The 21,878-nt window shown below is 37.2% G+C and overlaps 1 protein-coding gene across 12 annotated transcripts in view; it reads right to left on the reverse strand.

Moving 5' to 3' along the window:
- The window catches only part of EPB41L3 (erythrocyte membrane protein band 4.1 like 3), a 188,713-nt gene that overhangs the window by 23,139 nt on the left and 143,696 nt on the right, over positions 1 to 21,878 (reverse strand). For 9 of the 12 annotated variants that reach the window (XM_070940614.1, XM_070940613.1, XM_070940618.1 and 6 more), the window contains exons 5-12: positions 20,442 to 20,484; positions 14,310 to 14,385; positions 12,878 to 13,096; positions 12,450 to 12,537; positions 10,778 to 10,930; positions 8,652 to 8,749; positions 4,573 to 4,748; positions 320 to 537 (exon numbers count right to left, since the gene is read on the reverse strand). In XM_070940614.1, the coding sequence (XP_070796715.1) occupies positions 320 to 537; positions 4,573 to 4,748; positions 8,652 to 8,749; positions 10,778 to 10,930; positions 12,450 to 12,537; positions 12,878 to 13,096; positions 14,310 to 14,385; positions 20,442 to 20,484 (1,071 nt within the window). The remainder of the gene's footprint in view (positions 1 to 319; positions 538 to 4,572; positions 4,749 to 8,651; positions 8,750 to 10,777; positions 10,931 to 12,449; positions 12,538 to 12,877; positions 13,097 to 14,309; positions 14,386 to 20,441; positions 20,485 to 21,878) is intronic. The other 3 variants (XM_070940610.1, XM_070940608.1, XM_070940615.1) reach the window with 2 other exon arrangements.

Raw genomic sequence — 21,878 nt, forward strand, 5'->3', positions numbered from 1 at the left:
TCAGGAAAAAAGGAAGTTAGCACTCTTATAATAACAAATAATTCAAAGGCAATTCAAAAAGGCAAATAAAATGCAGCAATCCATGAAAAGAGTTATTTACATTGTAGAGCATGTTCATCTTCAAAAGTGACACATTCTTTATATTGCCACTGTTCATCTTACAATTGTCAGAAAAAAGCTACTGTATAGAATCACAAATTATTGATTACTGAACACTGGTGATTTGCCACTACTTTCTTATGCTTTGTGTCACCGAAATTGTGTGGTATTTCTAATTCAGCTTAGTTGATAGAATTAAAATAAAAACATAAAACTATACCTTAGTATCGTGCCGTATTGCTGAAACTGGAGTGCCTTCTTCTTCTTTCTTTTTTAGCTGTTCATCATCTTTCTCTTCTTCTGCTTTCTTCTCTGGAGTCACAGTAGTTATCAAGTTTGTTTGAGAGATGCCCTTTGTTGTAGCGTACTGGCCAGTACCAACCTCTGCAGCAGACATAGAATCCTTCATGTACATTTCATGGTTTTCATTCACTGATGCTAAAAGCAAATGCAATGTGAAGAGGTGAAATCTTAAACAGATGATTCATTATGCTAAGTAAAACTACATTATGGATTAATTATTTAATTCTGTGCATGCCTACCCCAAAAGTAAATCTCATTAAATTCAATGGGATTTATGCCCAGGCAAGTGAGCACAGGCTTACAGCATTAAGCAGTCTGCCAGTGAAATGAAAGCCTCATGTTTCTAAAACATGCAGAAACATAAATACGAAATACCTATATAAAACAATAAAATTAATATGCATGTATATGTATGTGTATGTATATGCATATACAGATATTGTATTAAAATCTGATATATATTCACATGCATGCAGATACTTTTAAACCCAGAATCTTCTTTTCTAAAGTTTGTCCTAGGATAATTTGAAAATAATGAAATTATCTGAGCACACTGCACTACACTTAAGTAAAGAACCTAAGTGATAATACAGGCGATTAATATATACTGCTTGAAAGTAATTTCTTAAAAAATAGTTAATTAGCAACCAGAGGTAATTAATCACAGTTATCTCAAAATGCAAGATACTAATGAGCTTGACATATAGACCCAAAGTACCGGTATCACTAATTCACTGGAAAGAAAAAAAGATTTTGAAGAGTAGGTTAAAAAGTAATTTACAGAAGGGGGGGGGGGAGCCATTTCACCAAGCCTTTATTATACCACCTTGAATCACACTAAATATTCAAGGCATACATTAGGGCTGTACAAAACAAAGAGATATTTTACAATAGGCAAGAGCAATTATAAAACAGAATTTCTGTATATGCTGCCAAATGTTGCCAAATAGTTCTTCCAAATACTTTGCACATATAAATACAACAGCATCATTTTCTAATCATATACAAGCAGTCTTCCATTTACAACCACAATTGGGACAAGAATGGCCAATTGGCTAAGCAAAATGGTTCAGTGAAACACACTCTATTTTATGACCTTTTCTACTGCAGTTGTTAAGTGCATCACTGCAGTTGTAAGTGACTCATACAGTCATTAAGCAAATCTGGCCTTCCCCATTGACTTCTTGTCAAAAGCCGGCTGGGAAGGCAGAAAATGAGGACCGTGTGAAGCAGAGATGCTACAACCAACATAAATAGTTGCCAAGCACCTGAATTTTGATTGTTTGAAAGTAGAACATTCCAGCCACCATTTTTATTTATTTGTTCTATGAGAGTGCATCCTTCCTAAGTTTTTCTCTGACCATTAAGGTCCTGGGGGCTTCTGTCTCTTCTGATCACATTGCAATAAATGAAGGGCTGCTAAAGAGTGCAAACTCATTCCTAGCAAGTTTATTAGTTTGATGCAAAAGTATGTGGAATTCCAAGGAAAGTTACAGTTCCAGAATCATTAATGAAGCTCTAATGTCTTTTTTTGTCTTTTTAACACAACACATCTGCCTTTCAAAGGAAGAATAATCATGCTTGGAAGGGACATGATTTCTAAGCAAAGCTTTGACCCTCAGTCTGCAACAGAGTGGAAGAGAGAACTGAAATTGTAAGAATGGGGAAAGGATTTTCTAAGCATCAGGCTGGAAGGGGAAAAAAGTAGATGAGCCACAACTGTTATCTTGGTGCAGTTATACGCTGAGAGACAATGCCAAAAGTAACTTCTAACCTGCTAGTGTTTTGCAAAATGCAGCATTTTAACATGAATAGGAAAGAAAGAATACACTTTCTTTCAGTGAATAAGAGTGGGTACCTTCAAAATAAAACTCAGATTTCAGGAATTATGTCAAAACAAGCAAGTTCATCCTTTCCTTTTAATACATAGATTATTTTATTGGACCTTTTGTTGCTGATTTCCAAAGTTGTAAGTTTTATCATTGTTTTATTACAATGACTGAACTTTAATTATTAATATGGCATATTTATTTCTGGCTCAACATTCTGGCTCAACAGTCACATAAATTCAATTTTAGGGAATCATGTACTTACAGTTGGAAATCCCTTATAGTACAGAAACCCAAATTACTACATTTAGTAATAAAAAAGAGATGTAATGAGTCATTCAGATGACTCAATATTTTCAGCATGATGTCTGTTCCATTTCTGCTAAGTCCTTGTCTAAATGAGGTAGCTACTCTTTATTTACTTGTCATCAGGGCAAGTATATATATATATCAATTTGTAAGAGACCTTGAATAATAATTTGGATGGTATGTAATAAACAATAGTACCAGATTTTTCCTCTATTGGTCATTTGTAGGATGTATGCTAACTACTAGTTTATTATCTTGGCCAAAAATATTTTTAAAATGCAAAGGTTAAGAACAGATAAACTGATCATTTTTGGTTTTCTGTGACTTGTCCTTTTTCCACATGAAGTTTTATATTACCTTTGAGGTTTTTTATAAAAATCCACAAGAAAATCTGCACCAATTGAACTATTTCTTTTAACATACATTTGTAGCCATATTTGCTTAATTTGTATCAACTATTTTCTCTAATGCAATGCCTTTTTAATATTCATTCACATATGGTAATTTATAAAAGAACGTATATGTAGCTTAAGAGCTGAACCGTGGAGTCCTTAGTGCTCTTTTAGCATGATTGTTTGCTTGCAGATGTTTCATTACCCAACTAAATAACATCATCAGTGCTACTGAGTATATTTGTCTCTGTTTATATACAGATAGTCCTTGACTTTCAACCATAATTGAGCCCAAAAGTTCTGTTGCTAAGCAAGGCAGTCATTAAATGAGTTATGCCTCTTTGTACAATCTTTTTCGCCATAGCTGGTAAGCTAATTTCTGCAGTTAAAGGAATTATGCAATCATTAAGTGAATCTGGCTCCCCCATCGACTTTGCTTCTCGAAAGCTGTCTGGGGAGATTACAAATGGTGGTCATATGACCCCAAGATATAAACTATAACTATCATAAACACATACCAGTTGCCAAACATCCAAATTTTGATCACATGACCATGGGAATGCTGCAACAGTTAAGCTTGAAAAAGTCATAATTCAGTGCAATTGTAACTTGAATGGTCACTAAATGAACAGTTGTACGTCGAGGACTACGTGTACAGTACTGTTTCCCCCAAAATAAGACATCCCCTGATAATAAGCCCAATCGGGCTTTTGAGAGCATGGCAATAAGGTCAAGCGCTTATTTCAGGGTTCCAAAAAAATATAAGACAGGGTCTTATTTTTGGGGAAACACGGTAGTTTGTCTTGCCAGAGCTGGTGGATGTTTCATTTTCTCCTTGATAGTTTCTTGCTTGTTTCTTTGTCTGGTGTTAATCCCCGTTTATCTGGATACTAGCGATGGAGAGAAAGTATTCATATTTTCTTATTTTGTTTCCTTCTTTTGGATGGTATGTAAATGTGGTTTATCTATATGTATCTATCAATGGTTGATTTGTCTGAATGCCAAACTTTCAATACCACCTTAGGGTTTTGGCTTTTGTAGACATCTGAATAATGCAAACTCCACCGACACTGGCAGGGCAAGCTACTGTATATAAGCATGGAGCAAACCTAATGATGTTACCTAGTCGGACAATGAAACATCAGCAAGCAAATATCTAAGCTCAAAGAGCACCAATGACTCCACAGAGTGATTTATTTTTGTGAACACTGGAACTATATCATAAAGTTTGGAAAAACACAAATAACCATAGCATGACTAGATTCAGTTTGCATATTGTGTCGGTCATTACAAGCGGAGTGCATTTACCATCCTAGCAATGATAGTTATAGCGCCCTTAAAAAAGCACAGAAAGGGTAGAAATTCAGTAGCAGGAAGAATAGCTAAAGAAATAAATGTGGAGGACTGAAGTTTTAGTCTTCCAGAGCTTATGAACTGCCACATGAATAAGCCAGAAGAAAGCAAAAGGGAAGTTTAACGGGCATAAATGACATATCATGCACATACTTACATGTGTAATCCAAAGAAGCTCGGGGGGACATGAGATTACAAGAAACTTGAATCTGTCCTCTAATGCAATGTTTTATTTAAAAAGGAAAATGAGACAAAGCTCCAAGTAAGGATTATTAAGAATATCTTACCCCCGTCTAGGCTGCGAGACATTGTGTAGCGTTTACTTGAGGAACGTTCAAAGTAAGGTGCAGGGCGATCAATCAGTGCACTAGCTCTTCTTGTCTGGGCTTGTGTCCTTCCACTGTAGCGAAACTTAGAACCTAGTGTGAGGAATTTTTTTGGAGGAGCTTCTGGTAGCAAGAGTCTAGAATATATCACACATGATAAACATTACAAATGACGGGTTTTCTAAACTGAAATAAAAGATTGTGTTTTTAAAACTATTTTCTCCCATTCTTGAATTGAAGGGATGTGATATTTAGTATCACTTTCAGCAATATTAAAAATGCAGTGTATAGCAAAAACTATTGTCAACGAGCAATTATAAAATGGTGCATGAAATATTTCAAGCTTTAATGTGTTTGTCAGATGGAGTTATTCCTTTAATGAACACAGCAATACTTGCAAAGAGAATAAGTGAGTTTTTTTTTTAAACTACAATAATATATTCTGATCAGCCTGGATTTGTTCCAGATATATAAGAAACAACATCAGACATATTCTGAGTGTAAAGGTAAAAGTAAAGGAGTCCCTGCGGATTTTTATTCTGCTAATCGTTGCTGACTATAGGGGACAGTGCTCATCTCCATTTCAAGACCAGAATAATAATATTCTAAGGGTACTGATAACTTTTTGTTTGTTTGTTTGTTTGTTTGTTTGTTTGTTTGTTTGAAATGGACTGGACTGTAAATTGCATTATCATGCCATTTGTTTAACATGGATTCCAGAGTGAATTATATCTTCTTACAGCCTAGTCCAGTGATGGCTAACCCTTTTGCTGTCGCATGCCAAAAGTGGGGGGAGCACAGGGGGGCTCGCTCGTGTGTGCCCACACCCATAATTCATTGCGAAGGTTGTTGAGAGTGTGGTCGCGCAACAGTTTCCACAATTCCTGGAGGAAACATCCTATCTGGATCCGTTCCAGTCAGGTTTCAGGTCTGGGCACAGCACGGAAACGGCATTGGTCGCGCTGGTTGATGATCTCTGGAGGGCTCGGGACAGGGGTTGTTCCTCTGTTCTGGTCCTATTAGATCTCTCAGCGGCTTTTGATACCATCGACCATGGTATCATGCTGCACCGGCTGGAAGAGTTGGGGGTGGGAGGCACCGTGTTACGGTGGTTCTCCTCCTTTATCTCCGACCGGTCGCAGTTTGTGTTGGCAGGGGGGCAGAGGTCGACCTCGAGGCCTCTCATTTGTGGAGTGCCGCAGGGATCGGTCCTCTCGCCCCTTCTGTTCAACATTTATGTGAAGCCACTGGGCGAGATCATCCGTGGCTTTGGGGTGAGATACCACCAGTACGCTGATGACACCCAGCTGTACATCTCCACCCCAGGCCACCCCAACGATGCCCTTGAAGTGATGTCCCAGTGCCTGGAGGCTGTGCGGATCTGGATGGGGAGGAACAGGCTCAGGCTCAACCCTTCCAAGACTGAGTGGCTGTGGCTCCCGGCATCCCGATATAGTCAGTTGACTCCATCACTGACTATTGGGGGCGAGTCTTTGGCCCCCACTGAAAGGGCTCGCAATCTGGGAGTCCTCCTGGATAGGCAGCTGTCTTTGGAGGAACATCTGACGGCTGTTACCAGGGGGACCTTTTATCAGGTTCGCCTGATTCGCCAGTTGCGGCCCTTTCTTGATCGGGATTCCCTGTGCACAGTCACTCACGCCCTCGTCACCTCTCGCCTTGACTACTGTAACGCTCTCTACATGGGGCTCCCCTTGAAGAGCACCCGGAGGCTCCAGCTGGTCCAGAATGCAGCAGCGCGGGTAGTGATGGGAGCAACATGGCGCTCCCATGTAACACCACTCCTGCGCGAGCTGCACTGGCTCCCGGTGGTCTTCCGGGTGCGCTTCAAGGTGTTGGTTATCACCTTTAAAGCGCTCCATGGCATCGGGCCTAGCTATCTCCGAGACCGCCTGCTGCTACCGATGACCTCCCATCGACCCGTGCGCTTCCACAGAGAAGGCCTCCTCAGGGTGCCATCAGCCAAACAATGTAGGCTGGTGGCCCCCAGGGGGAGGGCTTTCTCTGTGGGGGCTCCCACCCTCTGGAATCAGTTGCCCCCGGAGATAAGAAGAATCCAGGACCTCAATGCCTTCCGTCGTTCCCTGAAAACCTATCTTTTTCAGCAAGCCGGGTTGGCTTAAGAAGAAATTTTTAAAATTTTTAAATCCTTTTAATTAGTCTGCGATTTTTAATTTTTTGGGCCAAATTTTATATATATTTTTAAATGTTTTAATATTTGTATTCTATGTTTTTTATCTTGGCTGTACACCGCCCTGAGTCCTCAGGGAGAAGGGCGGTATATAAATTGGAAATTAAATTAAATTAAATTAAATTAAATTAAATGCCCCCCTGTACTCCTGTGCATGCGCGTGTGATCCCCCTGCACTCCCCTGCTTTTGGTATGCGACGGCAAAAAGGTTACTGGTGGGCCCGGTAGGCCCGTTTTTCACCCTTCCCAGGCTTCAGAGGCTTTCTTAGAGCCTGGGGAGGGTGAAAGCAGCCGCTCCCCCCCCAGAGGCCCTTTGGAGGTTGGGAACAGCTCGTTTCCCGACTTCTGGTGGGCCAGCAAGGCCCAAAAATTAGCTGGCTGGCAAGCGCATGCACACTGCAGTGAGCAAGGGCAACACTTGCGTGCCCACAGATATGGCTCCACGTGCCACCTGTGGCACGCATGCCATAGATTCGCCATCACGGGCCTAGTCTATTCTCAAATGGTCTGCATAAATATATATTTTTGTTGATACCAACAGAAACTAATGGTCTATAAGAGATCATGAAATAATAAATAACGAGCTGAAGATCTGGAATAAATACAGGGAAAAAAAATAAGCCCTAATTTCTCCCCTCTTGCTTTACTTTTATTTTGATGAAGACAAAAACTATTTAAAAATTCAGTCAGTGCAGAATTAATAATTTGTGTAGCTTGCAAGATTACATTTATATAGTACTAAAACTCTCTTTCCTGTAACCTTTAACTGGGTAAAACAATGCACGCGTTTGAACCAAGATACCCCCAATGGGCTAATTTACAGAATGTGTCCAAAATCTGTGGGATCCAGATTAAGGGATGAACTAAGGCTTCCTTAAATGGTATTAGGAACAAACCCTCCTGCAGCAATGTATTAATGACTGCCTGGACTCACTTGCAAATCACCCTTCTGGAGGCTTTTACTAAGGAAGGGCAGGAATTTAATAAACAAGAAGCTGCACTAACAGACCCACAATCCCGTCCACTTCAACAGAGTCAAACTGCTCCTAGATAACTGGGTAAATCCCCTCTCCATGGATGAGGAATCTGCTCCATGCTTGGATTCCAACTGTGAACAAACTCACGCAATTTTATCCATTAGGTGCTTGACTAATTCCTCCACATGGTCCTGTAAATGTTCTTATGAGCCCTCCTTCAATAGGAAGGGACTGGGTGACTTTAAACAGAATTATTGGGCGGCAGTTTGCAGATATAATAAGAGCAGACAAAGGCTTGCATTTTGCTGTTCTTACTGCCACGAGATAGGCATTAATGATCTGTGATCAGACATATTTGTTTGTTTTCGTCCAATGGTTCTTTAGCAGTCTCTTGGCCCTTTTCAACACCCTCAATTCCTCCATGAATCATAGGAATCGGGTCCGTAGTGTGCTTATTTTCCCAGATCAGGCAATGGATGACCTGGGATAGGTCCATGGCCTTCAAATCCATGAATTTGTTATCATGTTTTTTACTGGAAAGATTGTTTGATTTCTTCAATAGAAGAATGGCTCACTAAATTGTGAGAGTATGCTTTAATGCCTAGAATAACTTCGTATCTGAGGTACAGTTGGTTCAAACTGAAAAGCATTCCTGGAGTGTAACTTGATACATGGATTTGTACCACATCCAATATGTGGAGGTCTATATATCTAACATTTTGTGAAGAATATGTCTGGTGTCTATTATATTTTTAAGTGCTAAGCCGTGATCAGAGAATGTTATATCTGTTTGTATACCTTTGATCAAACATTGTGACAAACTGTGAAATAATCCGTTAAAAAGGACTATGTACCTGAAAAATGTATGATGTTCAACACATACTTTCCATAGACGTTTTGCAGCACGATGATTTGGTAATTTAAATCCGATTGTACTTTCAAATTGTTCAAACTAGGAAAAAAAAATCCAGGTTCACAGACATATCAACATATTTTGTTTTAACCTTGATCAAATAAAGCATCTTTACTGTATGCTTCTTCCTTTCACTTTTAACAATCTTAATCTTTACATCAATCAAATACTGTAGGTTTTGATTTCTCTTCATTTCTGTTTAGTCCTATTACACAAAATTCTTCAAGGCTTTAACATGCCTCTTTTGTAAATCCAGTTAGAAAAAAATGTTCAGGTCATTCTCTTAATTTGTCATTTGTGTTTTCCTTTTCAAATTTTAAAACATCAACCAATTTCTTTTATAAATCCAATGAAACATCATTTTATTTGATAAGATAGAGATGATACATCTTTCATTTCTTCAATAACAATTTAACCTTGTTTCTGTTTAGAAATTGCTTATTGCTCCAACATAAACTGTCTCTTTAAAGAAAGTTAGAAGTTTAGCTTTCTAGACATATGAAACATGACAAAGCTCTAATGCAGTTTTGTGTTTAAAATGGTCTCCCCACCCCACTTTGTATGTAATATTTGAGTATTTTTTATAGTTAGTAAAATATCAAAAGTAGAAAAAGTGTTTTCTTTCTTTAGGCTGAAAAAAACTGAAATTAGTTTTAGTTTAGTTTAGTTTAGTTTTAGTTTTATTAAATTTATATACCACCCTTCTACCGAAGGACTCAGGGCGGTGTACAGCCAGAATAAAAAACCAACAGTATAAAAGTTAAAAAACAATTTAAAATTATTAAATAGTTTGGCCCATAATCTAAAATAACATAAAATAACCCATTAAAAGTAATATTTTAGGCCAGCCCTGCTTGATGGAATAATAGTGTTTTAAGGGCGCGGCGAAAGGTATGAAGGTCGGGAATCCGACGAATCTCCGGGGGCAGCTCGTTCCAGAGAGTAGGTGCCCCCACAGAGAAGGCTCTCCCCCGGGGGTCACCAATCGACACTGTCTAACCGACGGCACCCTGAGGAGACCTTCTCTGTGGGAACATATTGGTCGGTGGGAGGCTATCGGAGGCAGAAGGCGGTCTCGTAAGTTGAATTGGGGATTCTCTTAATATAAATATAAATTATGATGAAGATTAATGAGTAAACTAAGCAAATATTATTCCCCACAGCAAGGAGAAATAGATGGTCAAATTGATTCTTCTATCTAAAGAAGAGAATATATTTAACCTTGTTTCTGTGTAGAAATTTCTTCCAGATTTTGTGTTTGCAATAATAAAAAAAAAACTTTGATTTTGTTTTTGCTAATTAAATAATTGTAATTACCGTATTTTTCGGAGTATAAGATGCACTTTTTCTCCCCCTAAAAGAGGGTGGAAATGTTGGTGCATCTTATACACTGAATACAGCCATTTTTGCTGTAATGGGGACATTTTTGCCCTCCCCCAGCTCTCAGGACCACTCTGCAGGCTTCCCAAACCCTCTGCACGCCCCGTTTTTCACAAAAATGGGGATGTTTTTGCCCTCCCCCAGCCCCCAGAAGCACTCTGCAGGGCAAAAACAGGGTGCGCAGAGGGTTTGGGAGGTCTGCAGAGTGCTCCTGGGGGCTGGAGGAGGGCAAAAACGAACCAATTTTTACAAAAAAAACGGGGCACGCAGAGGATTTGGAAGCCCTGCAGAGTGCTCCTGGGGGCCGGGGAAGGCAAAAATCTTTTTTTTTTTTTTCCTTACTTACTCTTCTTACTCTTCGAAATCTTGGTGTGTCTTATACACTGGTGCATTTATACTCCAAACAATATGGTTACAGAATTACAGAAATGGTTAGTATATACTGTTGTGTAAAAGTAAAAAGTTGAGGTTGTAATGTTATCTTCTACAGTGCTAAAGAGAGTTGGAAGTCGGTGCCTTTTTCTTTCGTTTCCCCTCTTTCTTTATATATATTTTTCTTTTCCCTCCCTCTCTTCCTAGTTTTCTATTACTTTTTTCAAATTATTCTTTGTATTTTATATTTTGATAAACTAATAAAAATGTGAAACAAGAGAAACATGACAAGCAATTTCATTCAATTTTACTTACTTCCCCTGGTCGAATTTTGATGTAGAAGTTATTCCTCTTATATGAAATTTTGAGAACCTTAGGCCAAGCAAATCTGTTTATTCTGAGTCTGTCTCGATAAATCAAGAGACCACTTGCACAAACACCTAACATGATTTCAACTCCTTCAGAATCCTGAAAAAAGGTTGGACAATATTTTTTAATCTAACATTAATTCCAAGGGTCATTTATCAGCTATGATATTTCATTTCACATTTTTTCATAATTTTAAGAAAGCATATAAAATTATTCCTACAATCATGGAGTGTTAGAAAAATTCCCAGAGGAAATAAAATTTCTCTGTTTAATGAAGAAATCATAATTTGTTTATATAGTGAACGATATGTATGAAACTCTTCTTAGGGGAAAAAAGCTAATTACTAAACATATAATAATATGTAGTAACAAATATTTAAATTAAAAGTAATTGTTGAAGTAACTTGTTTTCCTGCTTCCTTCCAACTGCTACTTCCTTTGGGTTATTGGCTAATAAATTACTGTATACTTGGAAGTGAACGGACAGAAATTGTTATTTAAATATCCGTGCAAAAAAAAAAAAAATACAATATACTGTAGTTCTTATGTTTAATTATGTCTTTAGACTATCATGCAGGCCTCAACGATCCCAACTTTGATGTTCATACATTGTTTAGAAAGAAGTAATTATATTACTTTCAGAATTCTTTTGATAGCTGAAGTGGCCAAAATTTTTGCTGGAAAATTATTTGCCCAAAAATGCTTCTGTAACTTATTTGTTAAAGACAATTAACAGCAGATGAAAGTTAAGATTGTTTTTCTCTCTTAATTTATGCATTTGCCTGCAAATTGTCTGAAGACCTTTTGAAATCTATTATGCACCTGGATCATTTTAGAAAATATTTTATTCAGAATGATACTGGAACAGTGATATGATCCAAAACTTTTAAAGTTCTTCTTCAATTATAAATTGTCAAAAAATAGCCAGTTTGGTCTAGTAGTTAAGGCAGCAGGCTAGAACCCAGAGACTGCAGGTTCTAATCCTGTTTTAGGCATGGAAGTTGGCTGTGATGACCTAGATTGTTGGGGGCAATATGCTGACTCTTTAAACCAATTAAAGAGTGCTGTAAAGCACCAAGAAGCAGTATATAATTGTTAAGTGCTATTGTTATTGCTAAATCAATCAGATTTCTCATTCAAGGTACAAAAGACAAAGCTCAATAACACTATTTTAAAGTGCAAAATACAATATAAGTATTTAGGTAGTGGTTAATATTGGTGGAAAAATAGAAGGAAGGGAAAGAATGTGTTACCAAAACTTGTTTTTATGATTTTTAGATTAGAATTTATTAGTAATTATTGTTTTTCTTTGTTTATGGTATAATTATTCTTGTTTTGAGTTCTGTTTAAATAATCTGTCAAACCGCATGTAAGACTCATTATGCAAAGAGCCAGCTCCCTGAAGAAATTAGTAATACTGAAAAAGGTAGAAGGAAAGAGAAGATAACTAAAAGCAAGGTGAATGGACACAATTACAGTGGTAATAAGTAGACCAGTAGCAAATTTTAAGGGCCAAACTGAGACAGGACACCTAAGAGAAAGTCTATCTATGATTGCTAAGAACTGTCTGTGACTTATACAGAAACTGAATTATTAGACTGTTGAACACAATATGTACCTTGGCATGATGTAGATCTACTCCATACATAGACAGTTTTTTGGCATTTTCCAGAAAGTGCATCTCTGCTTCTGCAGGTGTCATTCCCCTAAAGTTAATCAAAATGAAAAAAAACCCCACATAAGAACACTTACACATAAGTGAAGTAAAGTTGTTTCATGCGAAAAAAATATTTTCTTCAAAACTGTAGGTTCTCCATGCATGCCTGTGCATATGCCAAATTTGAGGAGTTGGCACTTTTGCTAAAGCTATGCAATTCGTTGTATCAAAAGGGTTTGCTTTAAGTGGAGGTATTAAGGCAGACTGTTTTGGTTTTTAAAGCTAAGGCACCTGAATGACTAGCATCACGACAACTTACACAGCAAAGCAGATGAGGACGTTCCACAGGCCCATTATTTATAAACATAGTTACCCTCTGCATGTCTTACCTATGGCTTTTATGAAGCTCTATTACTTTATCTTCCAGTTCTTTAGTATGATTTGGTGCAAAGCGGAATTCACTGACATAGTCACTCCCATATTCATCAGGATCATAATCTCCCAGCTCTGACTGAACTGTATAGGAGCCTAATAGTGCAAGTGTGACAAAAGAACATGGCAATCGTCCAGACACAATGTCATCTCGCAGCTGCAAGCAGAGATAATACCTGCAACAAATTTATATTTTAAAAAGTGTATTAACATTTCTCTATTTAAACAGAAGCATTAAAAAATTTATACTGGTTCATAAGCAAATACACGATTTATATAAAACACATTGCTATTTTCAATAGTGGACATAAAAAGCAGCAAGAAGAAATAAGGGGGGGGGGGAGAACGGAAGCACTTCATACCCCATGGATACATACACACAATCTGGAAACTAAAATAATTGCCCTGTATTCAAAAATAAGCACAATTGCTGAAATGCTGTTTGAAACAACAGCTTTATTTGTTATACCAGGCACAGCAAGATGTAGTAAGTGACAATTTCCATTTTTTAAGTTATTATTAACTAAATGAATAATTGTTTGCAAACGATTTCATCTATTGTCAACATTAATCTATTCTGAATTTATCGAATTAAATCTTTTTGAGAATTTTTGCAGTAAAGAGTTCTCCATTAGAAAAGTGTAGGTAATGAAAGAGTGATAGAGCCAGTGGTTAAGGCACCAGGCTAGAAGCGAGGAGAATTTGAGTTCTAATCCAGCCTTACGGATTAGAAACTCAGTTTGGTGATCTCGGGCCAATCTCTTTCAACCCAAGTCAGGCTGGACTATTAGATATGTTTGTTGCCTTGAGTTACATATAAAAATAATAAAGGTGGGATATAAATAAATAAAATAATGAAACTTACCATAAGCTCTTTAACATATCTTCCAATAATTCCCCATGTAAAGGGTTAAAAACAAACAAGTTGGGTTTCTATAAGCACTACACTTGGAAGCACTCATTGCCAAGAAATCTGGGAATTGTATTTTTTAAAAATATATATGGGATTAGGAAGAAGAGAAATCTATACTTTAAACATCTTATAGGCGTAATCAAGCCTCAAAAACTGAGCTGTGTGATTCCTGAAGTCTGCAATAAGGACAAATTTGAGTGACTCTGATAAGCTCCTAGAAGTGAGGCTAAATTTCAACCTCATCCAGGAGTGAATGTTAGAGGAAGTAACAACATTTTAATGACAGCTTTTCCAATACTTATCAACTCAATAACAGAGTTGTTGAAGTCATATATTCCAACCACTTGCTCAGTCAGGAAACCTTATACCTCAGTGATTTAAATCAGCTGACCTTATGACAACAATTTGTTATTAAGCAAATTATGGTCATGATTTTTTTAGAAATAATTTCTGTTCAGTGATAATGCATAAACTACCGTGTAATATCTTCAGAAAGTTGGGCAGGATCTGGAGGGTAGAATTTAACATTGAACGAGAAATGCCAAGCACCACCTAAAATAAAACAAAGTATTAGTGGGATAGTGTTATTACTTTCTCCTGTTCCTTTAAAATTCTCAAGAGCTATTTCCATTATATTTCTGAGGGTTTTATTCAGCAACCATTAACATTTGAAGTTTCCATAAAACAATGTAGGCATGGATGTTAGGTAATAGTTAAATAATGAAATAAATACAGAAATAACCTCATGGATAAATAGGCATTCAGCAGAGCTTCAAAATCTGCATCCATAATCCAGTGAAACACACAACTATATATCCTTCTCTGTGGGGGCACCGACGATCTGGAATGAGCTCCCCCCAGAGATACGGAGGATTCCGGATCTGCGCACCTTCCGCCGCGAGTTGAAGACGCTTTTATTTCATCAAGCTGGCCTCGCCTAAATCTTCTCCCTTTTAAGTGTAAATTTTAAATTTTTAATGTATTTTAAAATTATGGGTATTAATTCAGCCATTTATTTAATTCATTTTATTCGATTTTAAATTTTGTATATCTATGTGTTTTATTTCATGGCTGTGCACCGCCCTGAGTCCTTCGGAAGTAGGGCGGTATAGAAATTCAATAAAATAAAATAAATAAATAAATAAATATAAAACTCATCCATCAGCACCTTTATGAGTGCTACTTTAGCATAAATGAAATTATACAAAGAAAAAGTAAAGAAAAAGAGCGTGTGTTATTGGGCTTACTTATTGATAGGGTTAAGAATGATTTGTATAGCATAAGAAGTGGTTTAAATGTTTACATTTCATGTAGTGCTTTTTAACAGTTTCAATTTGCAAACCATTTCCTACTTTTTTCTTGGTCTGGCCTTTCTTATTTGTGATCTAATGACTTCCAAGTAAGGTTTTCATAATAAAGTCTATGTGAAGGCAGTCCAAAAGCTTCAAATGATATGGCTGGAATCCAGTGATTATTTTATAAAGAACTCTTTTCTACCTTGAAAGCACTCAATAGTATAAAATCAGAATAGGCTAACATTATTCATAAATGTTAGCTTATATGAAATAAATTCTGAGCTTTTAAAGGTTTCTCCTCTGACTCATTAAAGTACAAAAATTGAGCCAAATTGGCCATAATGTCTATAATATGGAATGGATAAACAAGGTACTGCAAAGTACAAAAATTGAACCAAATTGGTCACAATGTCTATAATATGGAATAGTCACTAAGTGATGGTAGTTCCTTCACTGCATTTTAAAAAGCAATAGTTATTTTATTCCAGCAAGATTGCAAAAGTCAAATTTTGTGCAAAAGTTAGATTGCTATTTGTAAGCATTGCTGAAATGCTTGAAACTGGCTTCTTAAAACCAAGTATCTTGTACTTTAGAAGCACTGGTGGTTTTTGGACGCTGACCTAGATGGTTTTATGTATTCTTATGCATGGGTAGAGAAAGGGTAGAAAGGGTAGTTTGAATGGCAACAAGCACTGTTTTACCAATTACAAAATACAGCATGTCAGCTTTGTTTTGTTTAAGGCTGTTGTATGAGCTCTGGATTTTATGCTGAAAGTACTCCTCTGACAGCATCAATCAGGAGGTCTTTTAATCACATTTTAATACTTTCCTTGTTTGCTGCACTCTAGTTTAACTGTACATGCAGTGATGGATATAGATGTTGAAAGTAAGTCAGGTTCTATTATTAAAGCCTTGTGTCACAGGTTCCTTTAGCTATATACAAATTCAGTGGGCTCCTGAACCCCCCCCCCCCCAAAGGCTCAAACTAGCCTCCTTGGCCTCTAGGCAACCCACACACAAGCAGATCCAAAGGGTAGTAGTCCCAGTTCCTTTCCACACTCTTCCTAGGTCTACCCACTGCTCCCAATATTAGTAGTAGACTATTCCTGCTCTCAAGTTCAGGCTGCTTCCAATTCTCTATTTTCTATTTTCAGAGTCACAGAAATTGTCTTCCTTCCCATAATATGACACAAACCATTCCACAACAATACCCACCATATCCAGCTGATTTCTGCTCTGCTTTTATAGCTGCTGGGCCACCAGGGCCAGGTCTTAAAAGGGGTAGAGCACCATCAGCCCAGGTGCTAGCCTATTTTCAGACAGCCTACTCTCTTACACCTTGGTATGCTTCATGGAAGAGGCTTTATGGAAATTCTGAAAGTCCAACATATATTATTTTCTGTCTACAAAGTTTCCATCCTTTAAACTAGGCCTATGCTGCCCACCAAGCAATCTTATGTGACTTGTCAGCATTTAAAATTTTTTTTAATAAACTCATAAGGTTTTTATACATCTGCAAAAGGTGTTAAGGGTTGCATAGGAGGAGCCTCTGAAGCCTCTGTCACGCCAGCAAAATAATTACTCTATTTATCACAGAAAATTTTTCTTTATAGAAATCTTAACATTTTAAAAGCATCTCTAGTTTCATCAGGCAATAAATAAGCCTGTATGAAAACAGAAACTTTATTTTAATTTTCGATAGATAATGCTTATGTCAGTTTTGGAAGACAGTTCCTAACTGCCACATATTTTAGCCTGGGAAATGGGGAGGAGGGTTTTGTTGGAGCGGTAGAAAATTAGTCATAACAACATTCCGTATTCAAGGACACTTTTGCCCGCATCTGCTGGAGACTGCCTGGAGATTGTATCCAGTTGAATGTGAAGAGTTGGTTGGATTATGTGATGAACTTGTGGGAGAGGGGCAGGGCTGTGAACTGTTAGCTGGGTGGAGAAAACCTGGAAGCTTTCAGATTCAGGTTTTCCCAGATGTGCCAACATGACATCTCTAATAAATTGGAACTTTGAGGAACCTCAGGCCTCGGAGTTTTATTTTGTTGGAGGTGTTCCTTGGAACCCTGCAAAATACACTTGTTTATGCATATTGCACCAATGGAGACAGATCAAGATGGTAAATATTTATCCACGGAGGCCTCAAAAGTTGAATTCTACCTGAACATAACTAACTTACTGAGATAAACACTGATGCTTGTATCTGTACAGTAGTCAAACATAGAAAACACTGTTACTTCTTTCACTTGATCACCTAGATATTATTCTGTTTAAAATTATTTTACATTCATAAATAAAATCTTAAACCACAAGTATTAATGGCAGGGTAACTGTATGTTTAACGTCCCCTGTTTAATCTTAATAGATCATGTTCACAAATAACAATGTTTAGATGGAAAGTACAAGAAAAAAACTGAAAGTCTCTTTAGAAGTACTCTTTACTTTACTTTGGAAGTAAAGTAAAGTCTCTTTAGAAGAGAAGTCTCTTTAGTGGTACAATTCAACCTTTCTGATGAAAATTGTTTAATTGGCTTCTAGATGATAACTTTAAATGACTAATGGACTTTGATAAAAATTGGTTTCAAAATTGAGAACCAAGTTAAATATCTGGGCTTTTCTCAGACTACATGAATTGTATATTGCTTCAGAATAATTATGTTAAATTATGAAATGAAAATAGAAAGGATTTGTTGAAGTGGGACAAATTTATTATTAGTGCATAGTAATTAATGAATTACCTAGGATGTTAATTTTATTTCAGACAATACTGGTACTGATTGATAAACAATTTAAACAATGGCAAAAAGCTATTTCTAAGTTTGTTGCATGGCAAGAGAAAATACCAAGAATTAAATATAAATCGTTCAAGACACTAAAAAAGATAATTTTTTTTAGGTTTGATGGACAAATAGCTTGAAAAAATGGGACTTTGTTATTATACTGCGTATAACAGCAGCAAGACTTTTGTATGCAGGACCACGCTGTCAGGTTTATTATTTTATTTTTTATTTTTGGATTTATATACTGCCCTACTCCCGAAGGACTCAGGGCGGTGAACAGCCAAAAAGATAAAATACACAAACTACAAGATTTAAAAGACAATATAAAAACCCATTAAATAATTTGGTCCAAAACAAATTAAAACACCCCTAATGTTTTAAAACAAATTTAAAATTTACAATTAAAAGGGAAGTTAGGCCAGGCCAGCCTGATGAAATAAAAAGGTCTTGAGGGCATGGCGGAAGGTGCGTAAATCCGGGATCCTCCGTATCTCTGGGGGAAGCTCATTCCAGATGGCAGGTGCCCCCACAGAGAAGGCTCCCCCCCCGGGGGCTGCCAGTCGACACTGTTTGGCCGATGGCACCCTGAGGAGCCCCTCTCTATGTGAGCATACTGGCCGGTGAGAGGCTACTGGTGGCAGAAGACGGTCCCGTAAGTACCCAGGTCCTAAGCCATGGAGCACTCTAAAGGTGGTAACCAAAACCTTGAAGCACACACGGAAGACCACCGGGATCCAGTGCAGCTCACGCCATGTCGCTCCCATAACCACCTGCACGGCCGCACTCTGAGCCACTTGGAGCCTCCGGGTGCTCCTCAAGGGAAGCCCCATGTAGAGAGCATTACAGTAGTCCAGGCGGGAAGTGACAAGGGCATGAGTGACCGTGCAGAAAGGGACACAACTGGCGGATCCGGCAGACCTGATAGAAAGTCCTCCCGGCCACAAGTTAGGTTAGGATCTAATGCTTCTCTTCTCCCCAGCCACACTCCATCCAATCTTTCCTCAGCTCAGGAAGATTGCAAATGGTGATCATGCAATTGTGGGGGCACTTGGCAACTGGCTGTGTGAACAGGTTGCCAAGCACCAGATTACAAGCACATGACCGCAGGGATGCTGGGATGACCAGAACTCTGAGGACTGGACATAAATGCTATTTGTTCATCTCCATTTTAACTTCATTGAATAAATAGCTGTAGATTGAAGACTACCTATATTAATTTGTTAACATTTCCTTTGCACGATAGTGAAAAGAACAATCACATTTTTGGCATTAAAAAATCTGTTTCCAAATAAAGAAACACAAAGGTAGGGTTAAATCACATATTAAGTGCCTATACTGTAAAGATATATCAACAACACATTGTTTCTATATCACTATATATAACTTTATTTTGACACAAGTTCCTACACATAGCAGCATAAGTGTTATGCTACTATTTTTTTGCAACAAAAATAAATTTTACAGCACCTTAAAAATTGTGTTATTTATATTATATAGGTAGTCCTCACTTAATGAATACAATTGGGACTGGCAGTTTGTCACTAAGCAAAACATGGTTATTAAAATGAAACATCACATGATCACGCTGAATTTACATCATTTTTTGCTGCTGTCATTAACCCACAGTCCTTAAGTGCAACATCACATGACTGCAATCTGTGATTTACTGCAAAGCTTCTCCAGACTTTTCTTGTCAGATGCTGGCTATGAAGCTCACAAATGACAATCATGTGACTGTAAAGACACTGTGACAGTCAAAATTTGAGGACCAGTAGTAAAACCACTTTTTCAATGCCATGATCAGTTTGAATGGTTGTTAAACAGGACAACTGTTAACTGAGGGCTACTGTATAAACTTCCAGAAATGGGACATGATCCAGAAAACCCAGCATAATATTCTCTGTAGAACTTAATATAGTATAGAGGTTTTTCATATTGTAGTTCTTTTCTCAGCCTCCACCATCATATATGCACAATACTGTACTAACCTTGTATAGTAGGGATTTAGGCTAATAATAAAATCTCATATTAAGTATGTTATGCAAAGTTTTAAAAATATTCCTAGTTATCTAAATGGCACATGGCTTGGTTACTTGTGGTACTTATTGTTTTCGATAGTATCTGCTCAGATAGTTTGATTTTGTGTAGTTTGTGCTCCTTCAATTAAATACTGTCATCTACCAGAACCCTAGAAACACATCCCTGTAACAGTATCTGCCTTCTGGAATGAAGTTCCCTCCACCGATCCGAAATAGTTTTCACTCTGCTGTTGTTTCGAAGAGTTGTGGCAACCAGGCTTTTCTCCCAGGACTTTGGGAATGAGGGGAATGAGACCCCTTGCTTCATTGCCCTTGCCATCTTTTATCTTTATCGTCAGCATTTTACTGATTTGAGTTGTTGAGAGTTGGGCAGCATACAGGTTTAATACATTATCACCATCACCTTCATTATTACTGAATTATTATTAAACTGCATTTTTAAAACTATAGAATCTACCTCTGATAAATGACTGACCAAAACTTACTTCGGATCTGCTTTTTAATTTCCTTAGCTGGATCCAACCAATTCTGAAAAGAAACATTTTAAATTTTTAAATTAGGTGTGGAAACATTTTGATAAATCATGTTAAATAACAAGTACAATATTAAAACTAAATTAATATGAAACACTTTACAAACTGAGTGAGTGTGGAGCAGGCAAGCCTATTTAAATGTTTCAATTAAATGGTAAGACCCTGAAGTGCTTAATTACTTTGGTCAAACCATTTTATGGACTTAACAAAGAACAAATCTAAGACTGACATGTCTCCAATTCATATGATAACATTAAGGAAGCTTCAGTTTTCTTAATTTCAGCTTCTTATCTATAATCTAGATATAGTGATTAATACTTTTAGTATTCAAATTATTTTTATAATTACTACAAACCAAGTTGATGGATATATACCAGTAATAAAAGTGCATTGTAACACCTGAAATGCACTAAAATACCTATAAATAGAAGTAGAATGACTGTGGCAAAAGAAGAGATAGTACCAATAGTAATAGGTGCCATGAGTGCAATTCAAAAAAACATCTGGAACACCACTTAAACACCATTGGCATTGAGAAAATTACCATCAGTCAATTGCAAAAGGCAGCTTTATTTGGAACAGTTTACATCTCACACAATAAGAAAACACTATCTGCATATCCCAGGTCCTTGGAAAAGATTTGATAGATAGATATCAAATCCATTGTGGCTGATGGCACAACCAATCCAGTTCGGAGTTTCTGAGTTTAACTACTATAATAAAAGCAGTTGCATATTTAATCAAATATTGCTTGCAAGAAGTTTGGGCATCTGTAAATGTACCCGTTTCCCTGAAAATAAGACATCCCCTGATAATAAGCCCAATCAGGCTTTTGAGCTCATGCACGAAAATAAGCCCTCCCAAAAATATTTAACAGCATGCGCAGCCGGTCCCAACTCTCTGGTTAGGGTTAGGGAGACAGAGTGGAAATCAGGTTAGACTACAAGAGGAACCTCATCTTGCTCCAAGTACCCCAAAATAATAAGACCTCCCCAAAAATAAGGCCAAGCGCTTATTTTGGGGATTAAAAAAAATGTAAGACAGGGTCTTATTTTCAGGGAAACACAGTATTTCAGGTATTTTTTTTCTTTTCTTAAGCTCCCTCATAAATATTTCAATAATGAATGTTAGGACAAACTTAGAAGAATTATCAAAGTAATGGGAATTTTGAGGGGGAAAAGTAAAAAAAAAAAAAAGATGAATGAGCTGTTACATTAATATTGTATTAATCTGGAAGACTATATACCTTTTTAAAAATTTTCACCCATCTTCAAGAACATCAAATAGGACACTAAATGTGTTCTCCTTAAGTCTCAAAAATATCAAAATCAGATGCAATAATTGCTTTGAATATTTCAGAAAATATTATTTAAGTTGTTATAGGAGTTC

Source organism: Pituophis catenifer, unplaced genomic scaffold (assembly GCF_029215685.1).
Source record: "Pituophis catenifer annectens isolate HBS135680 unplaced genomic scaffold, rPitCat1.0.hap2 SCAF_3, whole genome shotgun sequence".
NCBI lineage: Eukaryota > Metazoa > Chordata > Lepidosauria > Squamata > Colubridae > Pituophis > Pituophis catenifer.